The 26,929-nt window shown below is 35.8% G+C and overlaps 1 protein-coding gene across 1 annotated transcript in view; it reads left to right on the top strand.

The window, feature by feature from the left end:
• The window catches only part of DIAPH3 (diaphanous related formin 3), a 216,670-nt gene that overhangs the window by 142,290 nt on the left and 47,451 nt on the right, over positions 1-26,929 (top strand). The window contains exons 25-27 of the mRNA XM_061354886.1: positions 806-941; positions 13,907-14,002; positions 14,410-14,469. Of these exons, the coding sequence (XP_061210870.1) occupies positions 806-941; positions 13,907-14,002; positions 14,410-14,469 (292 nt within the window). The remainder of the gene's footprint in view (positions 1-805; positions 942-13,906; positions 14,003-14,409; positions 14,470-26,929) is intronic.

The following is a 26,929-nucleotide window of genomic DNA, read 5'->3' as shown; positions in this document are numbered from 1 at the left end:
GTAGGGGGGGACGCTTTGATCTATTTTGAAGGACAAGATTTTGTGTATAACTGCGTTCTGAAAAGATAAACTTTCTGCAATGAAGAATAGGTGCCTGGCAGTTCACATTTAAAGGGAGGCACTGGCACTAAGAATTTACCAGTAAAAATAGTTAACACTGACATAATGAAAAAATAATCCTAAAATAGCTTTGTTAAAGTACTGAATGTGACAGTTTCTTATTTAATGTCTGAATACGCAAAATAATGATTTAAAACCCATGGTTTGTTTTGGACTTCATTGGAAGTTATGAAGTACTAATTTGTAGTTCAAAATAAACAATGGTATATGGGTATTAACCTGAAGACAAACATTTGTAAGACCAGTGAATGAGTGCACATGTGGATAAGATAAGAACAAAGCACAGTTACCCAAGCAGCCCTGTTTTATTTGGCATAGCGGCAGCATGAGAAAGAATAAATGTTGAAACTATTCTAGAAATACAAATAGTAACAGTTTTGTAAAACCAAGTGGTTTAGATATTTTGAATTGTTCTTCCATTAATGTGTGTATTCTTAAGATGCATTTCTTGCTGAATTTCTAATCCCCATTTGGGGACAATCAGTATGCTTTTAAGGTATTTATTCTGAATTTGCTTACTTTTTTGAATAAAATGCATTAAATATGGAATGTAAAATATTTATTTGCCTTGAGAAATTAAGGTTGGTAGTTAGGAGATGTGATTTTAAAGCTTTTTTCTTTGTTTTTAAGGTTCAGCTTTGTTTTTGATAAGACTTCAGTTTTAATGGAACTTTCTTTTTCATAGCAAGCAATAAAGGAGAATATGAGAAGGAGAGAAGCAGAAGAAAAACAGAGGCGTGCTAAAATAGCTAAGGAAAAAGCGGAAAAAGAAAAGCAAGAGAGGCAACAAAAGAAAAAGAGCTTATTAGAAATGAAAACAGGTAAGTAACACAGAAAACCCATTTTACCAAGCATTTGCTGAAAATAAAGCTGCTATTTTTTCATTCTCTGAACATACTATGAGAAAAGACAGAATAAATGAACATTTTCACATATTAAAGTTTACGGCAAAGAGGTCCTTAAATTTTATTTTGTTAATGAGTTCCTCTAATTACCTGTTTTCATGAATTTAGAACTTGTAATGCTGCTTTGTATTTTTCTATTAGAATATATTGAACCTTGTGTGACAAATGTTAATTATGCTCAAACCCCTTTTGTTACCTGAAAACATGTTCCAAATTGCAAAGCTATTTTATTTTAACTGAAGTTACATATTCATTTTTGTTATTTTATGAGAATAAGCCCTTCCTGGAGTACTCTTAAGATTTTAGTTTAAATATGTCACAAAATGCTTGAGGTTGGAAGGGACCAGTGGGTGTCTTTTAGTCCAATGTCCCTGTTCAAGCAGGGTTACCTAGAGCACGTTGCTCAGGATTGTGTCCAGACAGCTCTTGCATAACTTCAGGGAAGGAGACTCCTTGGACAACCTCCCTGAGCAACCTATTGCAATGTTCTGTCATCTTCACAATAAAGCAGCTTTTCATGTTGACTGTTATTTCAGTAGGTCCCTATTGAAGCACCTTTCTAAAAAGCAACCCCAGCCATACATTTTTAAAGTTACTCATGCTGTGTTGTCTTTTTTACCAAAAGAGAAGGCAGACACTGTGAATTCTTTGTTATGGGAAAGATACCTCATGGTCCTGTATACCGCTACATTTTATCCCAGACTGAGCTTCTGGAATCCTTCAGAATGACACATGACTTACTGTGTAAATTTTCATGAGCTGCTTTCATTTTTTTCTGAGCAGATCTTGTTGAATAGTTCCCCACTCAAACCCTGGAATAAACCATTATGTGTCTCTTCCATGTTTCAGTAGTAGACAGAGTTTGTGTGCTTAGTTTCAGAGATTCTTCAGGCCAGAAGTATTTAATTTATTTCCATAAGAACATCCATGCTTTGAAGTGCAAGAGTAAACCTTTCTCTTAAGTTGGGAAACCAGGCAGCTGCTCTCTGAAACACAGAATTACTAACTCTTCAGAAGTAAATTCAAAGCCCAATCACAAGACTATCCGTGACAATCTTTTTAAAGCCCATGGAAGATAGCGAATGATGCTGAAGACTAGGAAAGGATAAGAATTCATGCATATTTGGAAGTGTCTAAAAAGAGGTTAAGCATTCTTTTCTCAGACATTTGTATGTATGACTGATAGCGTTTTGGGTGGAGATTTAGGAGTTTTCTGTGGAAAATTAAAGCTTCTCTCAAGTCCCTTTATTAATAATCTCATGTTCAGGCTTTCCAGAATACAGGTGCCAACATTACGGACTTACATATATTAATCCACGTGTATGTAAGCCTCTGCTACTTAAACCTACTGCTTTTGCTAATGCAGCAGGGAGCTATATACTTGTCATCTGCAGATCAGCTGGGTCATTGAATAAATAGCTGCTTTGTTTCTTAGTAGCTTGGGGTTTTATTGAATCATATAAGTCTACAGAAAGAGCTTTCCTTTCCTTGTTAGCAGCCATTCAAGGTTCAGTCTGGAATGACTGATCTAGACAACAGCAGAATGGTAAAAGATGGTGTTAGGATTACCTAAATGTCTTGAATGTTATATTCACTAAGCTGGCCACTGATTAGTTGGGGTTTTGTTCTGCAAAGCTCCTTGTAAGGTTTCTTTTGCTTGTCTGCAACATCATTTTTAAAGTCTATTAGAAGACCCTGACAGTGAAAAAAAACTTATGAAAACTATTTCTTAATTGAAGAGGCAAATGTTTCTCCAGTTCTAATGGAAGACTAACAGATATTAAAAAACTAATTCTTTTTGTTTTCCTAGCCAGAACTAGTTCATTGCAAGCTGCTTTCTGATTTAGAATCTGTAAATCAGTGACAAAATGTTTATATCTGACCTGCTGACAAATTTCTAGCCAGGTTTGCCCTCTGTCAAAATAGCAAAACACTCTCACTTGGACTGTGACTGTGGAGTAACTGAATTTTGCTGCATATCTTTTCATGATATGGTGACTGGATCAGATGCTGGATTTGTAGAAACATTATTTCAATTATTACTTGAATGACATTATCACTACCACTACAAATTACTTTTTAGTATCACTAACACTACATAATAAAGCCTTAACATCTGTGTCCTAAATTTGATGTGAATATAAAATCCCGTGGAGCTGATAACGTAAAGTTGGCAATGGTGGCTACTAGTGATGGTCTTAGTTGAGAAGTCATGTTGAAACTTGATAGGTCTTCTGCAAGGAAAGCTAGAACCGAAGTGGGTATTGTTTTGTCTTCTCTACCATCTTCTCTTCCCTTCCGTGCTCCCAGTTTGGGATCCTATTCTATTATAAAACGGTTTAGTTTCTAGACAGTTCCTGACCCTCTTCTCTAGATTACAGGATGCAAAGGGGGAGGGATGTTAATTCCCCAGCAGTGCCTTCAGCTGGATACTTTTCCCTTGCTTAGCCGCTGCTTCTTTTGTTAATGTAAGAGCAGTCTTTTCCCAGTGCTTGAGATTGTGCTATTTTTTCACTGACCTTTAATTGGCCATTAGTGACTAGTTTAAGGTTCTGGAGCTTCTGCTTTCAGCTTGTGCCCATACCTTTCAAGGCCTGGGCTGCTATCCAAAGCTTAAACAGGATTTATATCAACATCCTATGATTGTTTTGTTAGCCATGGTCTAATTTAAAACACAGACATTTAACCTGTCCTAGATTCTCCTGTGTTCTTGAAGTCCTTTTCTGTGGATTTCTTCAGCTTTCATCTGCTTTTGGAAGTTATTTGAAGCGTTGCGTTTTGTTGCCTACGGTGCCTCCTTTGGCTATATAAGATGGAGGAAAGAGAGATCCGTTTCTTCTCATAAATGTGACCTACATAATACTGAAAAAGTCTTTAGCTATTTGGAGGGTATTACTGACATTTTTTCTGCATTCACATAAAACTTAAGATCTTAAAGAAATATGTACCTAAATATAGATCTTATTAATGTCTACGAAATATGTGAGTTGAGTTAGTAGGTTGCATATAGCACATTAGGACTTTATTAAATGAAGTTTGACCAGCACTACATAGACCTTATTAACCCAAAAGGAAGATGATTCTGTATTTAAGGTAACTCCTGATTTTTAGCCTAAACTAATTCCTTCTGGGTGAAAACAATAATTTCATTACTAGTAACCGACATATATTCCAAACATGAAATTCAAGGTGCTCCTACCATATACCAGCCTTCTCATTAACTGTAGTAGTCTTTTCTAGCCTATGCTGTGCCTTTCATACACAGGTGACAGCTTAGTCATCTAGATCACAGGTTTGTCATCCATACCTCTGCCTCAGACTGCCTTTGAAATACTGTTACACCAAGCCCAGTGTTGATAAGGTCACTTTCTAAAAATAAATAAATATGTATACTGTGATAAATCCTCATAAAGTTTTCAGTTTGATTTTTGTTATATATTTCAGGTATAAATATATACATAGATTGTGAAGTGTGTAGAGTTTTATGAATATGTAGTGTGGTGTCTTTTAGAAAGACTTGAAGTTTTAGGTAGGCTTTATAATACAAATTTGGACTTCTGCTTATAAGACCATAGTTAGGGTTTCTTAATTATATGCAATTGTTTGACTTACCCTTGCAAGTGTTTTTTTGAGATTTGGACCTGAAGCCAATGTCAGATTTGGATCACTAAATTGTAATTTGCTAAAATTCTCAATCTCTACCTTACATCATAGGCGGTGCTACTTAAGTGTCCTAACGATCATAGCTCAAATGCTTCACTGATAAAAAAGGTTAAGTGTAAAAATATCAGCTCCATATTTTCCTTTCAGCTTTATCCTTAGCTTGAAAAGTGTGTGGAATTCAATAAAATTTTTGAAAGTCTACGCAGTGAATGGTACTTGGTATTTTGAAATTTATGATAACAAAATCTATCCTCAGAATATTCTCTGGGCTACAAAATTATATCCATTGTGAGATGCTTTGTCAATAAGGTTGCTTTACTTGCTTCTTTGAAGCCAGTTCAAACTATCACATGCTGTCCTTCCAAAGGTAAATAGCCAGCGGATGGGGATCTTTATGTAAATGCCACTTGTCTGCATACTGTTAACATTCAGATACATACTTTCTCGTGCTGTTCAGGTTCTCAGTAGAAAGCACACCAATCAATTATTTTGATCTTATCACGGTGTAAAGAATTCTATAACTGTGATAACACCAGCTAAATTCGTTGTAATTTAATTGAGAACTCCATCATTGTGGCATCTTCACTGTGTCTTACTTTGAATACTATTTAAGTAACAACCCACTTTAATCCGTGGTTATTTACAAAGGCTGCCCTTTCTTACACTAAAACAGTGAAGAGATGCCAAAATGTTCTCTAAAATATCTGATTTCCAATCTAAAATATTAGTTTTCAATTGTGTTAGTTTCACTTTTATTGCAACTAAATGGTTTTGAATCTGTGTTTCAGTTCATTTAGACAGTTATGAACTTATTAGCAACCAATTTTGAAACAATTATTTCTGCAGACGTTTTATATTGTTTGTCTGGTTTTGGAGAAAAATAGATTCATGTCTCGAGCTAGCTAAGAGTGTTTTAGGTTTTGGTTCTACAAACATTTACTGCTTTATTACCATCTACTAAGTTGTGCAGTATGAATATTTTCATTATTTCTGCAGTGTTCTGCAGAACAAAAGGACACCATGGATCCCAGCACTGACAGCTTAAGCAGTAAGAATGGTAAACATAATTAGGTAATTGAAATTCAGATTTCAACAGATAATATTCTTGCCTTTGAGATAAATTAAAAAATCCTCAAACCTACTTGTATTAGTAGGTGCCCTCAAAGACCCTGTTTTCCCTGCCTATCTCAAGTTTGTCAGTCCTCCATTTTATTACTTTCTTCTCAATGGGAGAGGAGAATCAGTACTTCTTAATAGCATTTGAGGGGAATGAAGGACTGCAGATGTCACAGATTATCAAAATTGCTCAAGTTCTATTACAATCGAGATGACGTCAGTAATTTCAAGCATATATTGATAATTCATTGTTTTAAATTGTCTGCTGGACCACTTTCCTGAAAAACAAAAATTTTGGACAGCAGTAAGTTTATTGCTAGATTTTGGGCATTTAGGTATATGGTTTGTGCAACTAAATTTACTGTGAAGGGGACTAAAGATCTGATAGTGCTATATATATAAAGAAATCTTGATGTTATAATATTAATATCCAACAACTGTTTTGTGGAAGGGCTCTCTACTGTAGGGAATTTCCCCTTTTTTAATCCATTCATCCTGGTTCATCCGTGGTGCTTATTACTTTTTACAGTTGTTCCATGACTGCCTCCAGCTGGCCTCAAATTGGAACCGCTTCTCCAAGAGGACTCCTGAGATCACTTTTTGTTATTTAAAGTTATTCTTAAGGATTGCTTTTATTGTGAGGCCAGCGGGGAAGAAATAACTGTGAGGAGTGTAACTTCTTCCTCTTATATTGAATAATAATGAGCAGAAAGAACTGTGGGACCTTTATAAAGTAGCCTGCTCAATACTTACTCATGTTAATAATTAGTGGACAGTTGACATTAAGGCCATGACAGCTTAGAAATTAGATCGAATTTTGCTATATGCCCGTTAGAAGTAAATAAAGTCATATACATGAAGAATGAGTTATGACACGCATGGACCACAAATCTACTGGAATGATGTCACCCGATATGTCACTAATTATGGAGGTTGTTTTTCAGCTGCAATTGTATCATTTTGACAGTGAAGTATAAATCTGGGTAAACTGCTTACAACAGACATTCCCTCAAAAATAGTTGTCACATTTGTACTTGCAAATTATACAGAGAATCATAAAATACAGGTAAGTTCCATTTAAAAATAAATAACAAGGCCATGTGGGATACATCTGGAGATACCACAGCAAAAGATGAGGTACACCAAAATCTTATCAAGTCTTGCACTGCTGGATCTTCAGGGAACTGGATGTTTTTAGTGCAGAGAAAATAGTTTTTGGGGTTTAATTAATGTACATTCAGATCAATTCTAATAGGAACAAGTCGTTCTAACAAGATCTCAAAGGTGCTAAATCTTCTCAAACATGGCGATCTAGTTCATGAACTTGTTGGCAACCCATGGGCTCAGAATGCATCAGTAGCTATTTGTTTTTACTAAGTAGTAGCTCCAAAAGAGCAAGATGCTTTGAAGAAATTTTCTTTCTGAAAATTTTACTTAGAAGTGGAACCTTTGGAGATAGTAGCTGAAAGGCATTTGTGAATCTGAGGTTTACACAAAGCCCCTGAAAAAATAAATAGCAGCTGTGTTTGGGAGAGAGAGAAATTGTCAAAACAAACAGAACTGTTGAAAAAATTAAGGATCAATAAAGTAATGTCTGCAGATAAATATTCTTATAAGACTTGTCATTTGTGTTGTAGCAGTAAAATTTCTAAACAAATATGAAAAGAATGCTGCAAACTTAAACTGGCATTACCATGAAAAAAAAATTACAGTCCCTGGAGCCATATCTGAGATTAGGAACTCTTAACATATATGCAGATGATAGGTTTTGGTTTGAGTAAGCATTTAGTACTCCAAATACTGCTGCATGTCTCCATAAGGAGGTAGACATCAGAGTCCTCTTTAAGCTCCCATTCCTGCTATGTGTAAATGTTTTTATTCTTTGTTTTTTTTCCCTGAGTCATCAAAAGTTTCTTCTTTCAAGTTTCAGAGGACAGGAAGAATAAATATCCTTACCAAAGCATTAGAGGGTACGCTTTATTTTTACTTTCCTTAGTCCAAGGTTATAAAAGAGTCAAGAACCTCCTTTGTCATTGTTGGAAAGCTAGCAGAAGAGAAGGTCATGTCTTTTACTCCTTCTTCAAACTGAATCTGCTGTTGCTTCTATTTCTATGCTGTTCACTGTGACGCTTATCTTCACTCGGCAATACCTCAGTGGTTGTACAGAAGTACAGTGTTGTTACTGCATACCGAAATATTCTGAAGCTCTGAAGCTTGCTGACAGAAGTTACTTGGTTTCTCTGACAGCTGCTATCCATTGAAAGTTATTAAATGAAAATAAAAACTCTGAATCACAAATGGCTGGAGACCAAGAGACCATTCTAGAAATGTCATTGCATATTTATCCTGTCGCTTTTATAGATGTTTGCTGTTGGCTACTAGCATACAAAGGGCCTTCGATCTGATTCTCCTGGGTAATTTCGTGCATTTATAGCCACCCAAATGAATAGGGTCTTGCCCACCCAAAACTGTCTGGAAGCTTTTATTTTGACTAAGCTCAGTCATGTAATCCATTCAGAACTTTATCTCACTCCACAAGTGAAAAATTGTTTAACTTCTAATTTTTCCGTCAGCCCCTCATCTCTGTAACAAAGCTGTCAGTATGAGTGATTATTGTGTATATTTTCTGATTTATCTGTTTATAAATTTGAATGGAAATAGTAATGTCTTTCCCTGTGCTTGGTGAACTCCTTCAGAGAAACACAGTAACCAAGAGACAGATGTTCACGCACACATAGACTTATATTAGGTCTTATATTCTAGTTAAACAAGGATAAAAAAGTATTCATTCTGGTAATTACTGAACTGTGAGATCAGGACTTCAGACTACAAGAACAAATCCAATAGCTTCAGCACTCCAAGTTTGTTTTTAGATTATATAAAAGCTTGTGTTCTGCCATGGAGTCTTTGCTAATTCATATAATTAAATAATTAAAGATTATTAAAGTGACTCCTAATTCAGATAACTTGATGAGTAGCCCTTGAGTTTTTGCACACAATTTTTGTTCTGTTACACTACAAAATTTGCAGGTCTGTTTTTAATGTATGCATTAGTCCAAGCTTTTAATTTCAGGTGGGGCTTAGTATTCAGAGACTGGCTTTATGAGCTGATCCTTTCCATTATTTACAGTGTAACAAAAAGCTATATGTAATTGCAGTGCCATAAATAGATCTCAGTAGAAAATGACAGTCAAAGTCCCTGTAGATAAATCTGTTTATTGTATGGACTGAGATTAAAAAAAAAATATGCTAAAGCATTCTTGGGTTTTGTGAAGTGTCTTAGTTTTTGCCTTCATTGAGGGGAAAAAAAAAGCAGATTTTTCTTTTTGTTTTTATTGAGTAGCTGAATAAAGCTTTAATTTCTTGAAAGAGGAAATAGATATATTCTTCTGTTTTCCTCCTGGTAAAGTAAGCTTCTAGTGTCCTGGTGTTGAGTGTGATGTTTTAGTTTGTATTGGAAAGATGCAGGGGAACTGTAAAAATGAAACATTTTTCTTACAAAGTAATGTTGTTGCACCCACTCTTATTTTAAATCTATATTGCTAATGATATTTGTGTTTCTGTCATGTCAGTGGACATGCTTCTGGTATTATGGTATATGTAATTTTTTCCTTAATAAGAACTTAAAATACAGGACTCATTACTAACTGCAGTGTCTGTTGTTATCATCATAAAATATACTAAATTCATACTGTAAAGCTTATAAAAGCACACTGAAGAGGAGGGTCTCTAATATTCTTAACATTTTTAAAGACACAATATGAAATTAGGTAGTTTATATCTGGTACTGAAATGTCAAGGGCAAAATTTACCTGCTATTTTGACAAGTTTACTTCTGCTTTAGATGGCATTTAAAAGACACTTGTATGAGTCTTAATTGGGTACGATATTAAAAAGTATTTAAATGCATTCTGCAGTTAAAAGAGATTATTTAGATCATAAGAGGGTGTATTCCTCAAAGGAATTATTGTGGGCTATCCAACTATCTGCAAGCCAACTGGAATTACTCATTCTAGGATGTCAAAAGATGTATACACTTGACTAATTAGGAAGCCAGTTTGGATTGGTGGCAGTAGTCTGTAGCAGCTTGTGAAAGCCGATTTAAAGGTCCCATAGGAATTGTTAATATTGGACAATATGTGTGACTCTTATACTATCACTGTAGCAATGTTGTATGCAGTTGTCCTGGGACAATTTAAGATTTCTAAAATACTGCATGTTACATTTTCATTTCTTAAAATTCCCATCATATAAACTTGGACAACATTGTGGATAGTATGAGTATTTATAGCTAGTTCTGTAGCTTCATAGAAGGTGTCAACTGTTCACTTAGGAATCAGAAAAAAAAAATCCCAGAATTTGGAGCCTAACTGAAGGAGTAGGAGTTTGAAAAATGAGCTTTCTGCATGTTTCAGGTACATAGATTATTAACTATGAATGGTTTTGTTTGCAGCGGTTAACTTTTTTCAATACCATCCATGCATACAGGGAAACTACTAGGGAGGTTTTTAAATTCAAGTTTCTATACACTTTGTTTCTTCTTCTGTTAACTGTTTTGCGTGTCAGCAGAAGCACTAATTTATAATCTAGTTTCTGACTATGGTATGTTTCAGATAAGTATGAAAAATAGATAAATATGTTACAGCTATGATACAAAAAGTTGTGGCTTTTTAGTATTTATATTCCATTATTTAGTTTTTTTTGTTTATTTGGTGGGTCTTTTTATAGTTTAGCAGATAATGCTCCAGGAATTCTTTTTTTCTACTGAAAACTGTTAATTTTTTGAAATAACTATGATATCCATAGTAGTCTTGGATAGGCTTAAAAGGAAAGAGATTACATGCTGAAATAGGATTGAAATTCTTCTTGTCTTATTCCTGCTTCCTAAACCAAAGCTTATGAACTCTTTTCCATAAAATTTACAGTATACTTTTTGGGACTGTGATATTATTCAGTCTTTTTTGCATTACTATTACCAAAAATGCTTATAAACTTTCCCCCAGCATTCATGTACTTTACTGTAGCTAATGGCTTGGCCTCAAAGTTTCTTCAAGCATGATTTTGGTTTTAAATTCTTCACTGAGTTTTTCATTCCAGACATATGCATTTTAAGGAATTGCATGGCATCAGTTGGAGAAAGGGAAAGTTAAAAAAATGAAGCTGAATACATAATTAAATTATATTTGTTATGTACATTTCAAACCATATTCATAGTTGTGATAGTTCATTAGTCATAGGAAACTAAACAAATGGTGATCTCTAGGACTCAGGACTGGAGCCAGTTCTGTTTGATATCTTTACTGATGATCTAGTGAAGGGGATCGAGTGCACTCTCAGTAAATTTGCAGACAACACCAAGCTGGTTGGCAGGGTTATCTGCTGGAGGGTAGGAAGGATCTACAAAGGGATCTGGACAGGCTGGATCAATGGCCTGTGACCAGTGGTGTGATGTTCAGCAAGGCAAAGTTCCAGGTCCTGTCTTTAGGCCATAACAACCCTGTGCAGCGCTCCAGTCTTGGGAAGGAGTGGCTGGAAAAATGTTTAGTGGAAAACGACCTGGGGTTGCTGATTGACTGAACATGAGCCAGCTTGTGCCCAGATAGGCAAGAAGGCCAACGGCATCCTGGTCTGTATCAGTAATAGTGTGGCCAGGAGGGCCAGTGCAGTGATCATCCCCCTGTACTCAGCACTGGTGAGACCTCACCTTGAATCCTGCATTCAGTTTGGGCCCTTGACTACAAGAAAGATACTGAGGTTCTGGAGCATGTCCAAAGAAGAGCAACGAAGGTGGTGAAGGGTCTGGAGCACAAGTCTTATGAGAAACAACTGAAGGAACTGGGAGATCTTATTGCTCTCCACAGCTACCTGAAAGGAGGCTGTAGTGAGGTGTCTCTTCTCCCAGGTAGTGAGTGATAGGATGAGAGGAAATAGCCTCAGGTTGCACGAGGGGAGGTTTAGATTGGATATTAGGAAAAAATTCTTCACTGAGAGGGTTGTCAGGCATTGGAACAGGCTGCCTAGGGAAGTGATGGAGTGACCAGCCCTGTAGGTATTTACAGTATGTGTACATGTGGTGTTTAGGGACATGGCTTAGTGGTGAACTCGGCAGTGTTAGGTTTATGATTGGATAAGGTGATCTTGGCATTTTCCAGCCTATAGAATTCTATTATTCTAAGGGTGTTCTCAGGTTATAGTTTTGTCATTTTAAGGACCAGCATCCTGGGAGAGTGGCAATTCAAATACTACAAGGAAGGAAGAGGACTCTTCTTGGTGGAAAAATTCATGACATTCTAAAAGTGAAAACAAAATTACTCACTAAAGCCAAATATACATGTAGAATTAGCAGAAATTAAAGAAAGGTAAAAATGCAAGCAAAAGTAACTGAAGTGCCTACTAAATGCAATTTGTAATACAATTGCACAAAAAGATATTTTCAATTAAATTATTTTGGTCCTGTAAATAATAAATTAGTTACTGGTGTAATACAGAAAATTAAAAATGTTTATGAAAATGTAATTTAAATTAAAGTCAATATTAATTAGCATGTGTTGTGATCTTTACACATGTTTAAGTGCATATAAACTCTTATTATGAGGTGACCACTATGTGACTTTAAAATATAAATGAAGGACATTTTTCTTCAATTTGTTGATGGAAAGCTCAAATTTTGAGACAAGAAATGATTATTTTTTTTAAATAATCTTTTGCGTATCTCAGTTCCCAAATTCTTGTGCCTCTTTCTGTTTGTTTTTGTTTTCTGCTTTTAAATGATACCCAGACTTGGGGTTCTCAGAAGCTAAATTAGATTCAACTCTTCACTTACATGTTGAATAATGAAAGTAAATATGTTTTTTTTCTAGAATGTCATAGTCATGCTTTGGTCCATGCTGGTTTTACAGTACTTTGCCAGACCTTCCTGTTTGCAACTTTGAGCTTTTTTGTCTGAATTACTTTTGTTACCCTTGAAACCACTTACCTTAGAAAGATGATGCTAGAATTCTTTAAAGCTTATTGAAAGATGAAATTTAAAGCAGAGAAAGAGACAGAAACAGTGTTGGAAAGGAACATTTCCCATACTAATTTTCCCCCAATTTCAGGTCTAGAAGATTGCCTTGCTTCCTTATTCATCGTCCAGTGCTTTCAGAATTCCATTTTAGTGATGCGGCATCTTGTTATACCCATCAACTAGTTTAGATCCTGATTTGAATATTCACTGTTATCAATGACTGCAGAATCATGTGATGTGTCTGACTGTATCCAAGGTAGCGTGTTGACTGAGGGAGTTTTGCCCAGTGAGGCATAATGATATTTCTGTCATGTAATTCTTTATTCCTCCATGGTGATTTTTCATCATATAGTAAATCCTTGGAGTAGCGTTCTTTCTCCTGCCAGGCGCAGACACAAGGGGTTAACGAGGTTCAAAAGTCTAACATCTGCTGATGTTTTTATTTGAGAAAATAAAAGCAGGGTTTTTAGTGCTTGCATTTAATTATCATTTCACAGTAACATTCATAAGTCTTTGGATGGGTATTACACATACATGTGTAATAGGATAAGTAGAATTTTCCTGAGCTACATCTATTATTTAACATCGGTCAGCAGTCATTAAATAGGAAGGGAAAACGGCTTTTGATTAAAGCTACCTATCCAGTCCAATCTTGTTCACTCAGCTTCCTGCTGAGAAACAATTTCAATGTTTTATAACAATAACTGAAATGATCTCCTGTCTAATGTAGCAAATAATTTTTAGGGACAGCTCTTGAAAGCTGACATGAAGATGATTATTTGTGGTTGCAAAAGGGTACTGAAATGAAAATATGAGTGAAATGGCATTTCACTTAAAACTACTTCACTCTCACTATAGAGAAAGAGGAATGTGAAATGAATGAAATAAAATTAAGCCTAGTTCAATGTATAGAAGACCAAATCAGTTATGATTAATTGCAAGAGAGCAAATTGTGAATGTTAAAACCCTGGTCTAAGTTTGAAATAAAAAGTTTTAATAGTACCCTTAATACCTTTCATTATTGTTGTTTATAGTTATTATTTATGCTTTGATATTGCTATGGTAACCTAGAGGGTTCCTTCTCTCTCCTTTACAGAAGGTGAGGAGACTGGTGTGATGGATAGCCTGTTGGAGGCCTTGCAATCAGGTGCAGCTTTTCGAGACCGAAGGAAAAGGGCACCGAGGTCTAAAGGTGAATATTCTACTTTACATTTTATGTCCCATAGAAAGTTACAAGAGCTGTAGAATTTGAGTGCTATTTGGTTTAATTTTTTTCTTGCAGTGATAACTTTTAGGGGTGTTCAGGCTGGTTTGCTGATGGTAGTAGCACTTAAGAGATTAATTTACTGAGCTTAACATAGCATGATTATTATGACAAATCTCCTCAATACAGCCACGTGTACTTTAATGTTTTAGTTGAATGGGGAAAGTAAAAGTCATCTTGCCCTATAAATGAATCAAAAAGTGTCACTGGTATGTAATTGTCACTTTACACCTAGGAACATCCAACTTCTACATAATTCTGCTTAGTAATGTTGTTAGAATATTTCAGTAACTTTCAAAGATGTGTTTCATTTCCATTGTTTCCTTCTTTTGCAGACATACTGCAAAATCTCAGTCCAACCACACAGCGGCCTGTGCTGACAGCTTGTAACCATGGTAATGAACCATATTCATGAATTGCATGCTGCTCTTAGCTTATGTAGTTGTTCTGTGCTTTCAAAGGACTGCTGTGATTTTTTTCAGTTTCTGCCTTGGTGGAATACTGAAAGTGTATTGGAACCTGCTTTTTAAAATCACCTGAAACTGCACTTACTGATTACTTTGGAAAACTCTTCTATCTTTGGGGGGGGGGAGTATTTAAAACTTGGGTATATTTGTAAATGTAGTACTTTCATAGTCCTTAAGAACAATTATGCAGATTTTTTTAATGGGTTTTGGAAATATAGCAGAAAGCAGAGATTTTGGAATATTTTAAAGGTTACTAAGTACTTATGATACTGAATCAGAAAAATTTTTGCATTTGTTTTGTTTTCCTTTGTTTTGGTTTTCTTGATCCTATAGTAATGGAATTGATTAAGCTATCATTTACCAGCTTAATGCAAAAGTTATGTTGTATTAACAAAGTACGAGTAAATGAATCTGTTACTTCATGGCAAAATTTTTCTCCAGATTTTGAACATTAGTCCTATATGCTTATTTGTAAGCTTCTGAACTATCTCGCTGTAATCAAATATGACTTAGTCATATTTGAAAAGTTACAATAAGGGTGTGGATGCTTGTTAGCTTTGTTAGACAGTCTGTGGAATATTGTTAGATTAGGTGTGTTTTAGTTAAGCTTGGGGGGGGTCCAGAGTGACTGTTTTCAGTGGTTTCTGGAAAAAGCTTATATCTGTAATACCTCTGTTAAAGAGATTTTTTTCTTTTAAACTTATAGGGGAAAAAATCAAAATATCTCCTTTCTTCTTTTTTTAAATAGAATGCATTATCCTTTGATATGTTAATGCATTGTGGAGTTTATAAAGCAAATGCTATCAAATTGATGATATTAATTATTCCTCGTGTTTAAATCGTTGTTGTTTGTCAATAGCCCCCAAAAAGCATACAGAATTTGGGATTACCTTAAACACAAAGTTTAAGAAAATAGAGCTGGAAGGACAGTTTAAAGGTAATTAATTCACTTATAGGAATTGGCTCAGAGAAGAATCAAGTATATTTGACAAGTGCTTGTCTGGCACGTAACATTGATATTTGAATAATGACTGTAGAGCACATCTGAGTTCATCCTATAAGTGTTTCTGCTAATAAGAAAAATTATGTTGAATTTTTCTTCTTTTCAACCCTTTCGATCTATCTTTCTAGCTGTCTATGGACAGATAGTGTAATTTCCAGTTTTCAAATTAACTGTATTTGGACAAACTGTATTTGGGCTGTGCACCAGAAACACCAAAAAAAACCCAAGCTCTTTCACTTGTTATCTCAGGACCAGGATAACACAACTCAGAGCTTGCTTTTAAAGAATTCATTAATATGGTTTTGATTTGTTGACACTTGTCACAGTATCTACATGTTACATCAACCTATCTTGAGCCTAAGAGAGCATTAAACTTGATGTAGATTATGGTGAGTTTATGTATGTCCTGGGTTTAGCAGTAGCAGTCATTTTTCTCCTTCTTAGTAGCTGGTGCAGTGCTGTGTTTTGACTTTCGGGCTGGGAACAAAGCTGATAAAAATGACTGCTACTGCTAAACCCAGGACATTATTCACCCCTTATTCCATACCATTCACGTCATGCTCAGATCCCACATTTTCAATATACCATCACTCTGATCTCAGTGCACTTCTATCTTAGTGCATGGGCTAGTCCCTATAAAGCTGCTGAGTCCATCTGGTCCATGATGTCAGGCTCCATCTCTTGTAACAGTCTTTCAGAACAGAGAGGCTCCGTGCAGTAATTGTATGTTGTTGCCTGCTGTGTAATACTTTAATAGCCCATCAACCAGATGTCTTCAGGCCTCCGCGACTAGCTCTGACTTCCCTTCAACCATCATCCCAACAGAGAATGAACTTTGACAGAACCAGTTCTACAGTAAGGGAATGATCACCATCAGCAGGCAACAACCCAATACTGCACGCAGCCTCTCTGTTCTGAAAGACTGATACAAGAGATGGAGCCTGACATCATGGACCAGATGGACTCAGCAGCTTTACAGGGACTAGTCCATGCACTAAGATAGAAGTGCACTGAGATCAGAGTGATGGTATATTGAAAATGTGGGATCTGAGCATGACGTGAATGGTATGGAATAAGGGGTGGATAATGTCCTGGGTTTAGCAGTAGCAGTCATTTTTCTCTTTCTTGGTAGCTGGTGCAGTGCTGTGTTTTGACTTTCGGGCTGGGAACAAAGCTGATAAAAATGATGTTTTGGTTTGGCCAAGGACTTTGTGAGCCTCATGCTCTGCCAGGGAGGAGGGGAAGCTGGGAGGAAGCAGAGACAGGACCCAAACTGACTAAAGAGGTATTCCATACCACAGCACGTCATGCCCAGGGGGAACTGGGAGTTACCCGGAAGGACAGGGGGTCTGCCGGGTCGGACTCGTTGTTCAGCAGGTGGTATTGTACTCTTTTCCCTTGCTATTATCTCTTATCATTGTTGTTGGTGGTGGTAGTGGTGGTGATTTGTGTTGTACATTGGTTGCTGGACTGTTCTTATCTCAGCCCGTGGGAGTTGCATTCTTTCGATTCTCCTCCCCATCCCTCTGGGAGCTGGGAAGGGGGGGCAGCCCCTGGGGAGGGGGTGGGGGGCGTGGGCCTCGATTGCTTCCAGCCCAGCACCAATCACTGGGAGTGAGTGCACAAGCCCTCTGGCTGCGGTTAAACCACGACAATGTATCAAAGACTTTTTTGTTTTATGATAGAATTATATAGTCATTCATTGCTCCAAGTTCCCTTTGAAGTGAATATCTATTTATTTTTTTTGCTATTCAAGATCTTTGTAGGTAAATTGGGAATTTACTTTTAATAATTTGTATTGTTATTGGGAAACCAGAAATTATGTAGATTGCTTACTGTCTAGAATTAATACTAGACCCTCAGGATCAAAGTTTATTTTTAGATAATAATAACTTTACTGAAGTTAAAAATGTGGCCGTTTCAGACAAATTAGGGTATGTCATTAGACAAAAGTATTGGCTTGGTTGTTCATTGATTTGCTCTTTTTCCCAACCTAATGTATCAAATGGGTGCTAAATTTTATATAATGGCAAAAAAAAACACGGGCTTACTCTAAGCTTAAAATATGTGGAGTCTGATAAAAGCCCTCAAGCAGCAATTCAAGCATTTTCCTTCTTTGTTTCTCTACTGGCTTTGGATGTTTGGCTTAACTGGTAACCACTGTTTGGTTACTGCTTATTCTGCCGAGACTAACAGATTCACTTACAGTAGATATACTTTAATAGATGCTGCAAATTCATATCTAGGATGAAGTTCTTTGACTCATCATGCAGTCAAAAAGAATTACAAGCCATGACTTGAAATGTTTGTCCTCTGAATCATTCAGAGTATAGCAATCTGTTGGGCAGATGCCCTCAAGTTGTAGCTAATCCCTTCAGTTTCAAAACAAAAGTAAGCAAATGAATAAAAACTTAGTCTTTATATGAGTAAAGATATTTTGCTAAAAAAGTGGAATATAAATCAGACCCAAACATACATGGGAACTAGAGAGTAGTGGTTCCATGTCTCACAGAAGGTGCTGTGAGAGAGAAATACAGGCAGAATGTGTGCGCTTACTTCATAGCTCTAACATAAATTGGAAGCAGGAAAGAAATCTCTCTAACCATTACCACTGTCATCCTCAGAATGATACTGCTCAACATACCAAACCATCACTTGCTTGTGAGGCTGAGCCAAGCCCCATAAAACAAAGTAATACAGATGAGCAATCCAATACTACTTAGCTCTAGAACTGAGAACTGAAATTCTTTCCTTTATCTAAATGGACTGTTTAAGGTAAAAAGGAAAAAAGAAGAACAGTAGGTTTACTGGAATACTAGCCATGTTTTGGCCACTTTTCTCTTCATGATCTGTTGAGGTCCCCAGAAAGCTTTGGTAGGTTTCAACTGATATATTTCTTATTAAGAAAGAGTACTGGTTCTCATGCTGCATCCCAGGGAAGCCTCTTGGGTGTGTTATTTTATTTTCAGTCCTACTGCACTCTTCTGTTATTGAACAGATTGCTTCTTTGTAACATGGTATGTGGATTTTGTCAAGTTTAAATCAATTCTCTTTCCATGATTGGAATTACATTACATATTTTTTCTGCTCGTGACAAGGCCTATGAAGTCAGATAATTTCTTGTTGAGGAAAAGCCCTGCTGCATAAGTAATAGAAATAATACACATTTGGAATTGTTAGATTTTGGAAATGTTCTAGCACCTGAATACAAATCATTTTTACTAGATTTTTTTATTGACGTATTGGTATCTTTGTTTCCTTTGTTTCCATTTATGGTGCTTTTTATTTTTAAATTAACAATTAAATTACCTATATGTTCAAAACTACCTGTTAATATTAGTTTACTTTAACTGCAAAGAGCCACAAACTGCTGTCAATACTGTGGTGTATGCTTTCACTCTTAATTCCCATTCAGAGCTCTGTATGACACAAAGTGAAGTGTTAGTATAGTTTTAGTGTTGTACTTTGGTAAATTTGTAGTTCAAGAGCATCTTATGGGAGCTTTTTTATTTTATTCAGGGAGTAGAAGAAAGCCCTTAATTTTCAGTGATCAGGATTTTGCACATTAGAAGATCATCTCAAGCAGCTAATAGCTATGGCTGATCTGATTTCAGTTATTTACAACAGTCAAGGCATATTTGCAGCTTGCACATTTATTTCAAGCTAGTTCAAATAGACATAGCAGCATATCAAAGGCAGCACGGAGCCCACTGCAGCACAGGAAGCTGTATTATTCACTAAGTTTTCAGTCAGACTTTGCAGTCTGCATCAAGTTCTCTGCTGCTGTGGCTACACACTTATTTACAGTAACATTAGCCAAGGTAATGTTATCTGAAATGCACAAAAATGAATTTCAGATGCAGCTTTGATTACATGTATATTTACCTCAAATGCAGCAGAAAACATTTTTCTTTACAACTAGGTTTTATTCAGAATGCTGTGAGTAAAGAAAAGCTATAATAAAATGGAAGTAAAAAAATACAAATTGTTTTTTGTGACTGAAAAAGGTTGAAATAAATCTTTCTGTTGCAATCATTAATTGGGTTTTGGACTGTATTTCCAAAGGTAACAGTAAAGTCTTGTTTCTATATTCAAATCAAACTTCCATGGTAAGAGGTAGTCATAATTGCTATAGCTGTTTGTTCAGTGAGTCTATAAACAATAGAATAATTTTCATGTCACATTTCATCTGAAGCATATTAAACACCTCTGTTAAATAAAATCCTTGTCAAGTAATGTCGTTCTTGGCCAAATTAAGGCGAAGAAAACCCTTTTTTTTTTTGGTATGTTCATTGGGGTTTTTTCATCTCTTGTTTGTAATGGAACTGTCATCTGAGGTTCATATTAATGTCTCTGCTACCTTATTTTTGACAATCATAGTTGACAGTGAGCTCAGGCTAATCTTAATTCTTGAAACCCACAGTCCAGTCACTTAGGGGTCACTTTTATTTCAGCATAGCTGTATATGACAGCAAACTATGATTGACATTTCAACCCAGTTCTTTCCTTATTTCTTTGCTTTGTATGTTACTGTCTTTTCCACAACTATATGTACTAAACATTAGAAAGTACCTAAAACTGGAGAAACAATGAAACCTGTGACGGTAACTTTTTACCCAGTACATTTTAGTAGGAAAGGTGTATTCTTGACTACTACCAGTTCTTCATGGTAGATACTGTTTTTCTTTCTATGTTTGATCTAAAACCATCGGTGTTTGTACCTCTGGTGGAGAAAAAAAGTGTTAGCCTTTGTGAAGTTTTACTCGATAGACAAGTTTTCTTGGCAGCAGACTTGGAATATCTGCAGGCATTGTTATGAAATGAAAACATATAATAGAATTTCTATTAAAAAACACCAAAACATAGTTCTCAGTTGTTCCGATTTTAAGACCAAAGCTTCACTTCAATATTGGCTTAGGTCAAGGAAAATTGTTGCTTATTCTAACAGAAATAATTCCCCTGAAACCATCTGCACTGTTTATAATAGAGTGTTTTCCTAGATCAGGCAGCAGAGTTCAAACAAACTGTGACCATGAGAGTCAATTTTGCATGTCTAGAAAAAAAAATATCCAGACAAGAAAAGTGAATTTACTCATTGATATTTGTTTGTTTAGAACTATTTCTGCAATGCCATACTTGCAGATGCATACAGTCTCTCACAGAGATGGTCCGAGAAAAATTGCATTCCAAAATATCTCTTTCCAAGAAAGTTAATAAAAATATATCTTTATAATAAAGGCTGACATAAAGAGAGGTATAAAACACTCATCTATTTATTTATATTTATTTTTAAATGCCAAATACTGCAAAATGGATGCAAGCTCTCTTAAGAATGGAAATGGGTTTTTCAAATTAGTAGTTAATGCATATTAGTACTCTGAAAATATTGGTATAGACAGAAAAAAATAAAGTTAACTTGCCCTTCATATAACCCAAGCACACACTGTCAACCTTAGCGCTGCCTATATTTAGAGGAGAGGAGGAACTGTAATCCCACAAAAAAATGTCTGTGGCTATTTCATTGTCTTATATAGTCTTGTGAGACTTTCCATGAATAAAGTGACATGCCTATTCTCCATTCTGTGTCTTTTCATAAAGAATTATATGTGAACATAGCATAGACAAGAATCAAAGCCTTTTAAGAGTAAAAAAGGTGCTGCCTTTCGAAGAGGGGGGACTTATAATAGGGCTTATTCTCCAGCGGTTTGACAACTTTATTTATAAAGTGAGACCCTTTGAAGAGGTCAAATTAGGCACTCAGAAGAGCTAATTGCTTTTGTAAATATCTTGCCAGTGTTCCTTGGTGCTAGTTGAATCAAACTGCTTCTCTCAAGGGAGGCAAGGACATTTTCTGCAAGATAAGAACTGTGGCAAAGAGGTGACATTTGAAAGCAGTGACACTGTATATTCCATAATTGCACATACATTAAATGTCAGTTTCATAATAGTCTAGCTAGGTAACCAGATTTCCAAAAGCTACAGCAGGCAAGTTATATATTCAAAGCAGTCTTCTGCATATGCATCACTGGGCAATCTTAAATCTGCAGAGGGAGCTGTAAATTGCCAGCAATTTACCCATATTTGTCTTTTCATTATTTAGTCACGCGGAACTTCCCGTTCAAAGAGAATTACTGAGTTGATCTATATAGCAAAGAGGTTCTGTGACTTCTCAGAGTATTTTGCAAGTCACTTCCATGTTTGTTAAACTAGATTTTAGGTATAAATTTGCCAGACTCTTTCACTTCTGTTTTCTGAATGTTAAGAACAAGTAGACTAAACAGGTATCTAAACTCCTGCACCTTTCTTCAAAATCTTTAGGAACTCTGATCCAAATAGAATGAATTATGTATCTATTGACTGAACAACAGCCATAATGCTCTTTACATTGTTTAATATATGTACATCTTCTGAAGGGGGATATTTTTCTTAAATAAATCTCGAGTAAGGAAATATCAGCTAGACATTAGAAATCAGTTTTCTCTGGTTAAAATGACTCTCCTCTATGTACATAGGGGACAAAATCTGAGCTGGAAACAAGCAGTGAAACTGTATCCGCCCTGACTTGAGTCTGTTTTGTGACTCGAGTGCTGTCTGGTTTGTGAAGCATTGTTTAGCCAGTAATTCAAAGGGTGTAGAGAAAACACAAAATGTTACTCATGAAATTCTTTAAGCACACTTCTTAATTCATCTTTCTTTGCCATGTAAGTGGATGTGTTCCCTTAATGTTCTGGGTTTTTTTCCTCCTGTAGGAGAATTTATTTTCATTTTTTCCAAAGTTGTTGTTGCATCAAAGCACAAATGTACAATGCAAAAGAAATACTGAAATACTGGAGTTATCTTTCTGTCTGGGGTTGGGTTGTGGGTTTTTTTTTGGTTGGTGTTTTGGTTTTCTTTGTTTATTTGTTTGTTGTTTATTTGTTGGGGTTTGGGGGGGTTCTTGGTTTTGTTAGGTGTTTTGGTTTGGGGTTTTTTGTTTGTTTATTTTGGGGTTTTTTATTATAAGACAATGCTTTGCAAAGGTACAAATAAGGGACATTAAATAGATGTAGGGAAAAACCAAGGTATCCTTCTGCTTTTTCCCTTTGTTGGGGTAGGAACATTTGGAAGCTTTATTTTCAAGTTTTGGAATACTCTAAAGGGAAGTTGGCATTTAAATTGAACCACAACTGGTGGGTTGTGTCTGTAAGTTGCTTGATAAATGCAGTATCTCTTTGTTTCATTCCAAAAATAGATGTCTTTTTTATTTCTATCATACATGCCTAAGGCAATATCTACATCAATCACCCAGCAAAATAATCAGCAGAAAAGTCAGAGAATTTTTCTAGGTGGCTCAAACTTATACATCATGAGTGGAAAAGGAAGAAAATGTAGGGAGCAAATGCAGTTTTCATTTTAATGGCAGAAGGAAAGATGATAGCCAGACTTAGGCTAAATGATCCGGGGTAATGTGAGGTAGTTGGGACTGTAACTCCTCTTTTCTTACAAAACGAAGATGAAGAAGCTACAGTTAAGTAATTTCAGGAAAGAATGTTTGGATTTTGGAGGATATTGGGCTAATCAATCTCTTCACTTTCAGCATGCACTGTAAAGTAGTTTGATCCTTGTTCTTGGTATGGTGATGTTTTATAAAAAACAACTCTTTAAAGGATGATCAGAAGAACTACTTTATGCAATTTCCTAGCAAATTTTTTTTCCTCAAAGTTTGCAAAAATCAGGATTGCTAATATCTGCTCTTTCTTTGTCTGAAATACTGTAACAATACCTTGTTAGTAGCATGGTCTTGATGTTACAATAGTTTATGATGATACCTTAAAAAGAGAACTTTTTTGTGACGGTTTTTATTTCATTGGGGGAAAGAGTTTTTCTCATGCTTTCTTGTCTGATTATGTTTATCTAACTTCATATAGGGCAATCAAAGAAAAAACTGTTATCGGACCCTACAAGCTTGACCATATTTTCCCTAGGTTTTCAAAAATGTGAAAACTGAGGTTTAGAAAACTAAGAATGAATTTATTCTAGACTGTATTCAAACTTGCAATTGTTGATTTATTTTTTCCCCTCTCCTTGTGGCATAGGAAAATGATAAAATATGAAATTGAAATGATAACATCAAGAATCCTTAGTGTCATAAACAGAGAAACGGAATGAAATCTCAGCAGATATTCAGCATGAACAAATAATTGTTACAGAGTTTTTTCTTCTTATCTTTCTTAGGCTTTAAGCTGATTTCTTTGTACTTGAAAATAGATGAGTGTACATGGTATGTTACAGTACAGAACACATACCAATACTTCAGTTACCTCTGGACAGACGGCTTTGTCTACTTGAATCAGGATAGCTTTTGGGGCAGGAACAAAAGTGGGTATCACAAGCCAGTTTTCAGGTTTCAAAACAAATGTGGGTATCTGTTTACAGCACCTAATTGAGCTATGCAATTTCAGGAGCAATGTCCAAGAATTTTAACAAGCCTTCAACCACAGAAAAGTAGGATGCACTTCTGTAATGAGCACTCTTTTGATAGGTTTCTATTTCTAAGATCTAAATTAACCAATTTAATAGGTTATATGTTTTTATATCTAGAATCGCTTTGTCACTTGGGTTCTTCCCTGCAATTTGGAAACCTATAGTGGCAAGAAAGACAGCATTTTCTGATAATTGTTTTTCATAAAGAGAAAGAGGGAAACCATTTTAAGTAATCTGAAAACAGGATATGCCTCAGATTATGTTCAGTTCACTGACAGATAGAAGAGCTTAATAGAACCACAGGTAAGCTATTTCTTGGCATATGCCTGCCTAATGCAACACAAGTTGAGAGGCTGATATTTTCATGGCTTCCAGGTCATGGTACTCCTGGATTTTTGTGACGGGAATAATTGTCAGCCTTCCCTATTCAATATGAATATTTGAATAACTAGACTCAGACATATTTGTTACTTATAGTGGAACTCTATGAGAAGAGGGGATAATGAACAGAAGGGAACTTCCCAGGGATATGGAAAACATGATTTAAATCCTGTCCCTGAAAGAATGAAGCTGGTAAAGGAGGCTCAGGGGAAATCTTACGGCTTTCTACAACTACCTGAAAGGAGGTTGTAGTCAGGTGGGGGTGTTGGTCTATTCTCCCAAATAACAAGAGGAAACATCCTAAAGCTGTACTGGGAAGGTTTAGAATGGATATTAAGAAAAATGTCTTCACCAAAAGGTGAAGCATTGGAACAGGCTGCCCAGGGAAGTGGTGGAGTCACTGTCCCTGGAGGTATTTAGAAGATGTGTAGCTGTGGTGCTTAGGGCTGTGGTTTAGTGGTGGACTTGTCAGTGCTAGGATATCAGGTGGACTCGATCTTAAAAGTCTTTTCCAACCTACATGATTCTTTGTTTCTGTGATGATAATGGGATGTGGATGAAACAGGCTTCAACACAGCTGAGTGAGAGTTTTCATTACCCAGGTTGACTTTGACACCTAAATTTTAATTGTCTTTTAGTTTGGTAACTGAATTAACAGAAGAAGAAATGATATAATTGTGTGTATTAACTGACGGATAGCAATCTGAGATAGCGCAGATGTGTTAGCCAGAAAAAAATTATTCTTCAAGGTGGAGACTGATGAGATATATTGACCTTCCAGTTGTTTTCTTTTGCCTCTGGACAAGGGATCATAATATATACTCGATTACTACATGAAGGCTTCTTTTGTTTTCTGAACTTTGTATAAAGTTGGAGTTTTGTTTGAGTTTTACTGTATTAATAATTATATTTGGTGGTTTGTTTTTTTTTATGTTTCCATAGTTTCAAAGTAAAAATACATTCCTAAATACTTCAATTCCTTACCAAAATTGTTTTCTGTTCTGTGCATAAGAACTGTCTCCTGAGAAATTTATCTCAGGACCTATTCCTATTTCTGTGGGTACTTTTTATTGCTGTTATTACTGGAGGCCTAATTTTTTTTTCTTCCTACATTCTAAAATATAAATATTTTATTTGAACTATCTTTTCCATGAGAAGTAAACTTTATGATGTCTGATCTTCCACTTCACCATCATTAGCTGAAGAACTAGGTGAGTTGATCTAATGTGTCCAAACGTGCTGATAACTCATATGAACACGATGCCAAATTAAGCAGTTAAGCTGATGGAGGAGCTAGGGGAGGACTTTTAAATTTTGGTCACTATTTAAAAAATGAGGTAAGATTAAATAAGAGTCACATCAAAAGAAATGCTAGAAGCTAGTAGAGAGCCCTATCCTTTCCTATGGTCCTAAACCATAGAGGGGGTGGGATTTGCTTTGGTTTTAGATTGTTTGGTTTTTTTCGCAGTTTATACTGTTTGGTTCTTAAGCAGACATCTGCAGGTGCTGCTTTACAGATGTACCAAGCATCTACAATCGCAGGATGATCCAAATACTAAACACATGAAGTGCTTTATCATGTTAATTACTTTCGGATATCAGGTATTAAGCATTTTTAACTCATCTCCCAGAATTAATGTATGTATTTAATCTCTTGAAGTTGTATAATACGTTGTAAACATAGATACACAACCTAGAGAGCTATGGGTCCTTATACAGGCTAGAGAGAGGGGCATACCTATCTTTCATAGGGGTTAGCTTATATAAATTGTTAATGGTCAGTAAGTTCAGGCCTCTAATTTAAAGTGATTGAGGCCAAGAGACTGAAGAGGTTACTCCATCTTTTAGTTCTCTATCTGTAATAAAGTTAGTAACACATGGCACAGCACACCCAATACTGAAGATAAAACAATAGCTTGAGTAGGTGCTCTTTAAGTTAGTACATTCTGTCATAGGCTTGTGAGGGGAAAAAAGTTAAATGTAGATCATGTTACAATGCATATATATAAAATTTACATAAATTTTGGATAGCTTTGTTGTGCTTCCAAATTCTAGTACTTTGATACTCAACTTTTTCCCTTTACTATGGAGTGTTTGTATAATTGATATTTTACTGCTAGCTGCAATGCTAATATTTTTGAGTGTACTAATGTTTCATTAGACTATATGGATTAAAAGTAAATGAATCAGTACCATGGCCTTAAGCTATGTAACTTTTTTCTCTGCAAGATAAGTTTATAATTTCAGTGTAAAGAGTAAATCAGCACAGATGTTGTGGTTTAAGCCCAGGCTGTAAGTAAGGTATGTTATGCTGAAACTGTCAGATCAAGAGAAACAACTTTGAGAGCCAATAAATCATCATTGTGATGAGTGACTATTAATCCAAACCAATGAATGCTTATCGGAAATATGATTAAACACACTCCAGTCAGATCTGTCCTTACCTCAACCCTTCGAGCCCCATGTTGGGCTCCAAAAAGAACTGTCGTGGTTTAAGCTCAGGCTGTAAGTCCGAACCACGCAGTCTACCGCCCCCTCCCC

The sequence above is a fragment of the Neopsephotus bourkii genome, unplaced genomic scaffold (assembly GCF_033783945.1).
Source record: "Neopsephotus bourkii isolate Nb327-2 ecotype Australia unplaced genomic scaffold, CSIRO-AGI_Nbou_v1 NB_83, whole genome shotgun sequence".
Taxonomy (NCBI): domain Eukaryota; kingdom Metazoa; phylum Chordata; class Aves; order Psittaciformes; family Psittacidae; genus Neopsephotus; species Neopsephotus bourkii.
The sequence above is the reverse complement of the archived record's forward strand: the minus strand, read 5'-3'. Positions and strand labels throughout refer to the sequence as shown.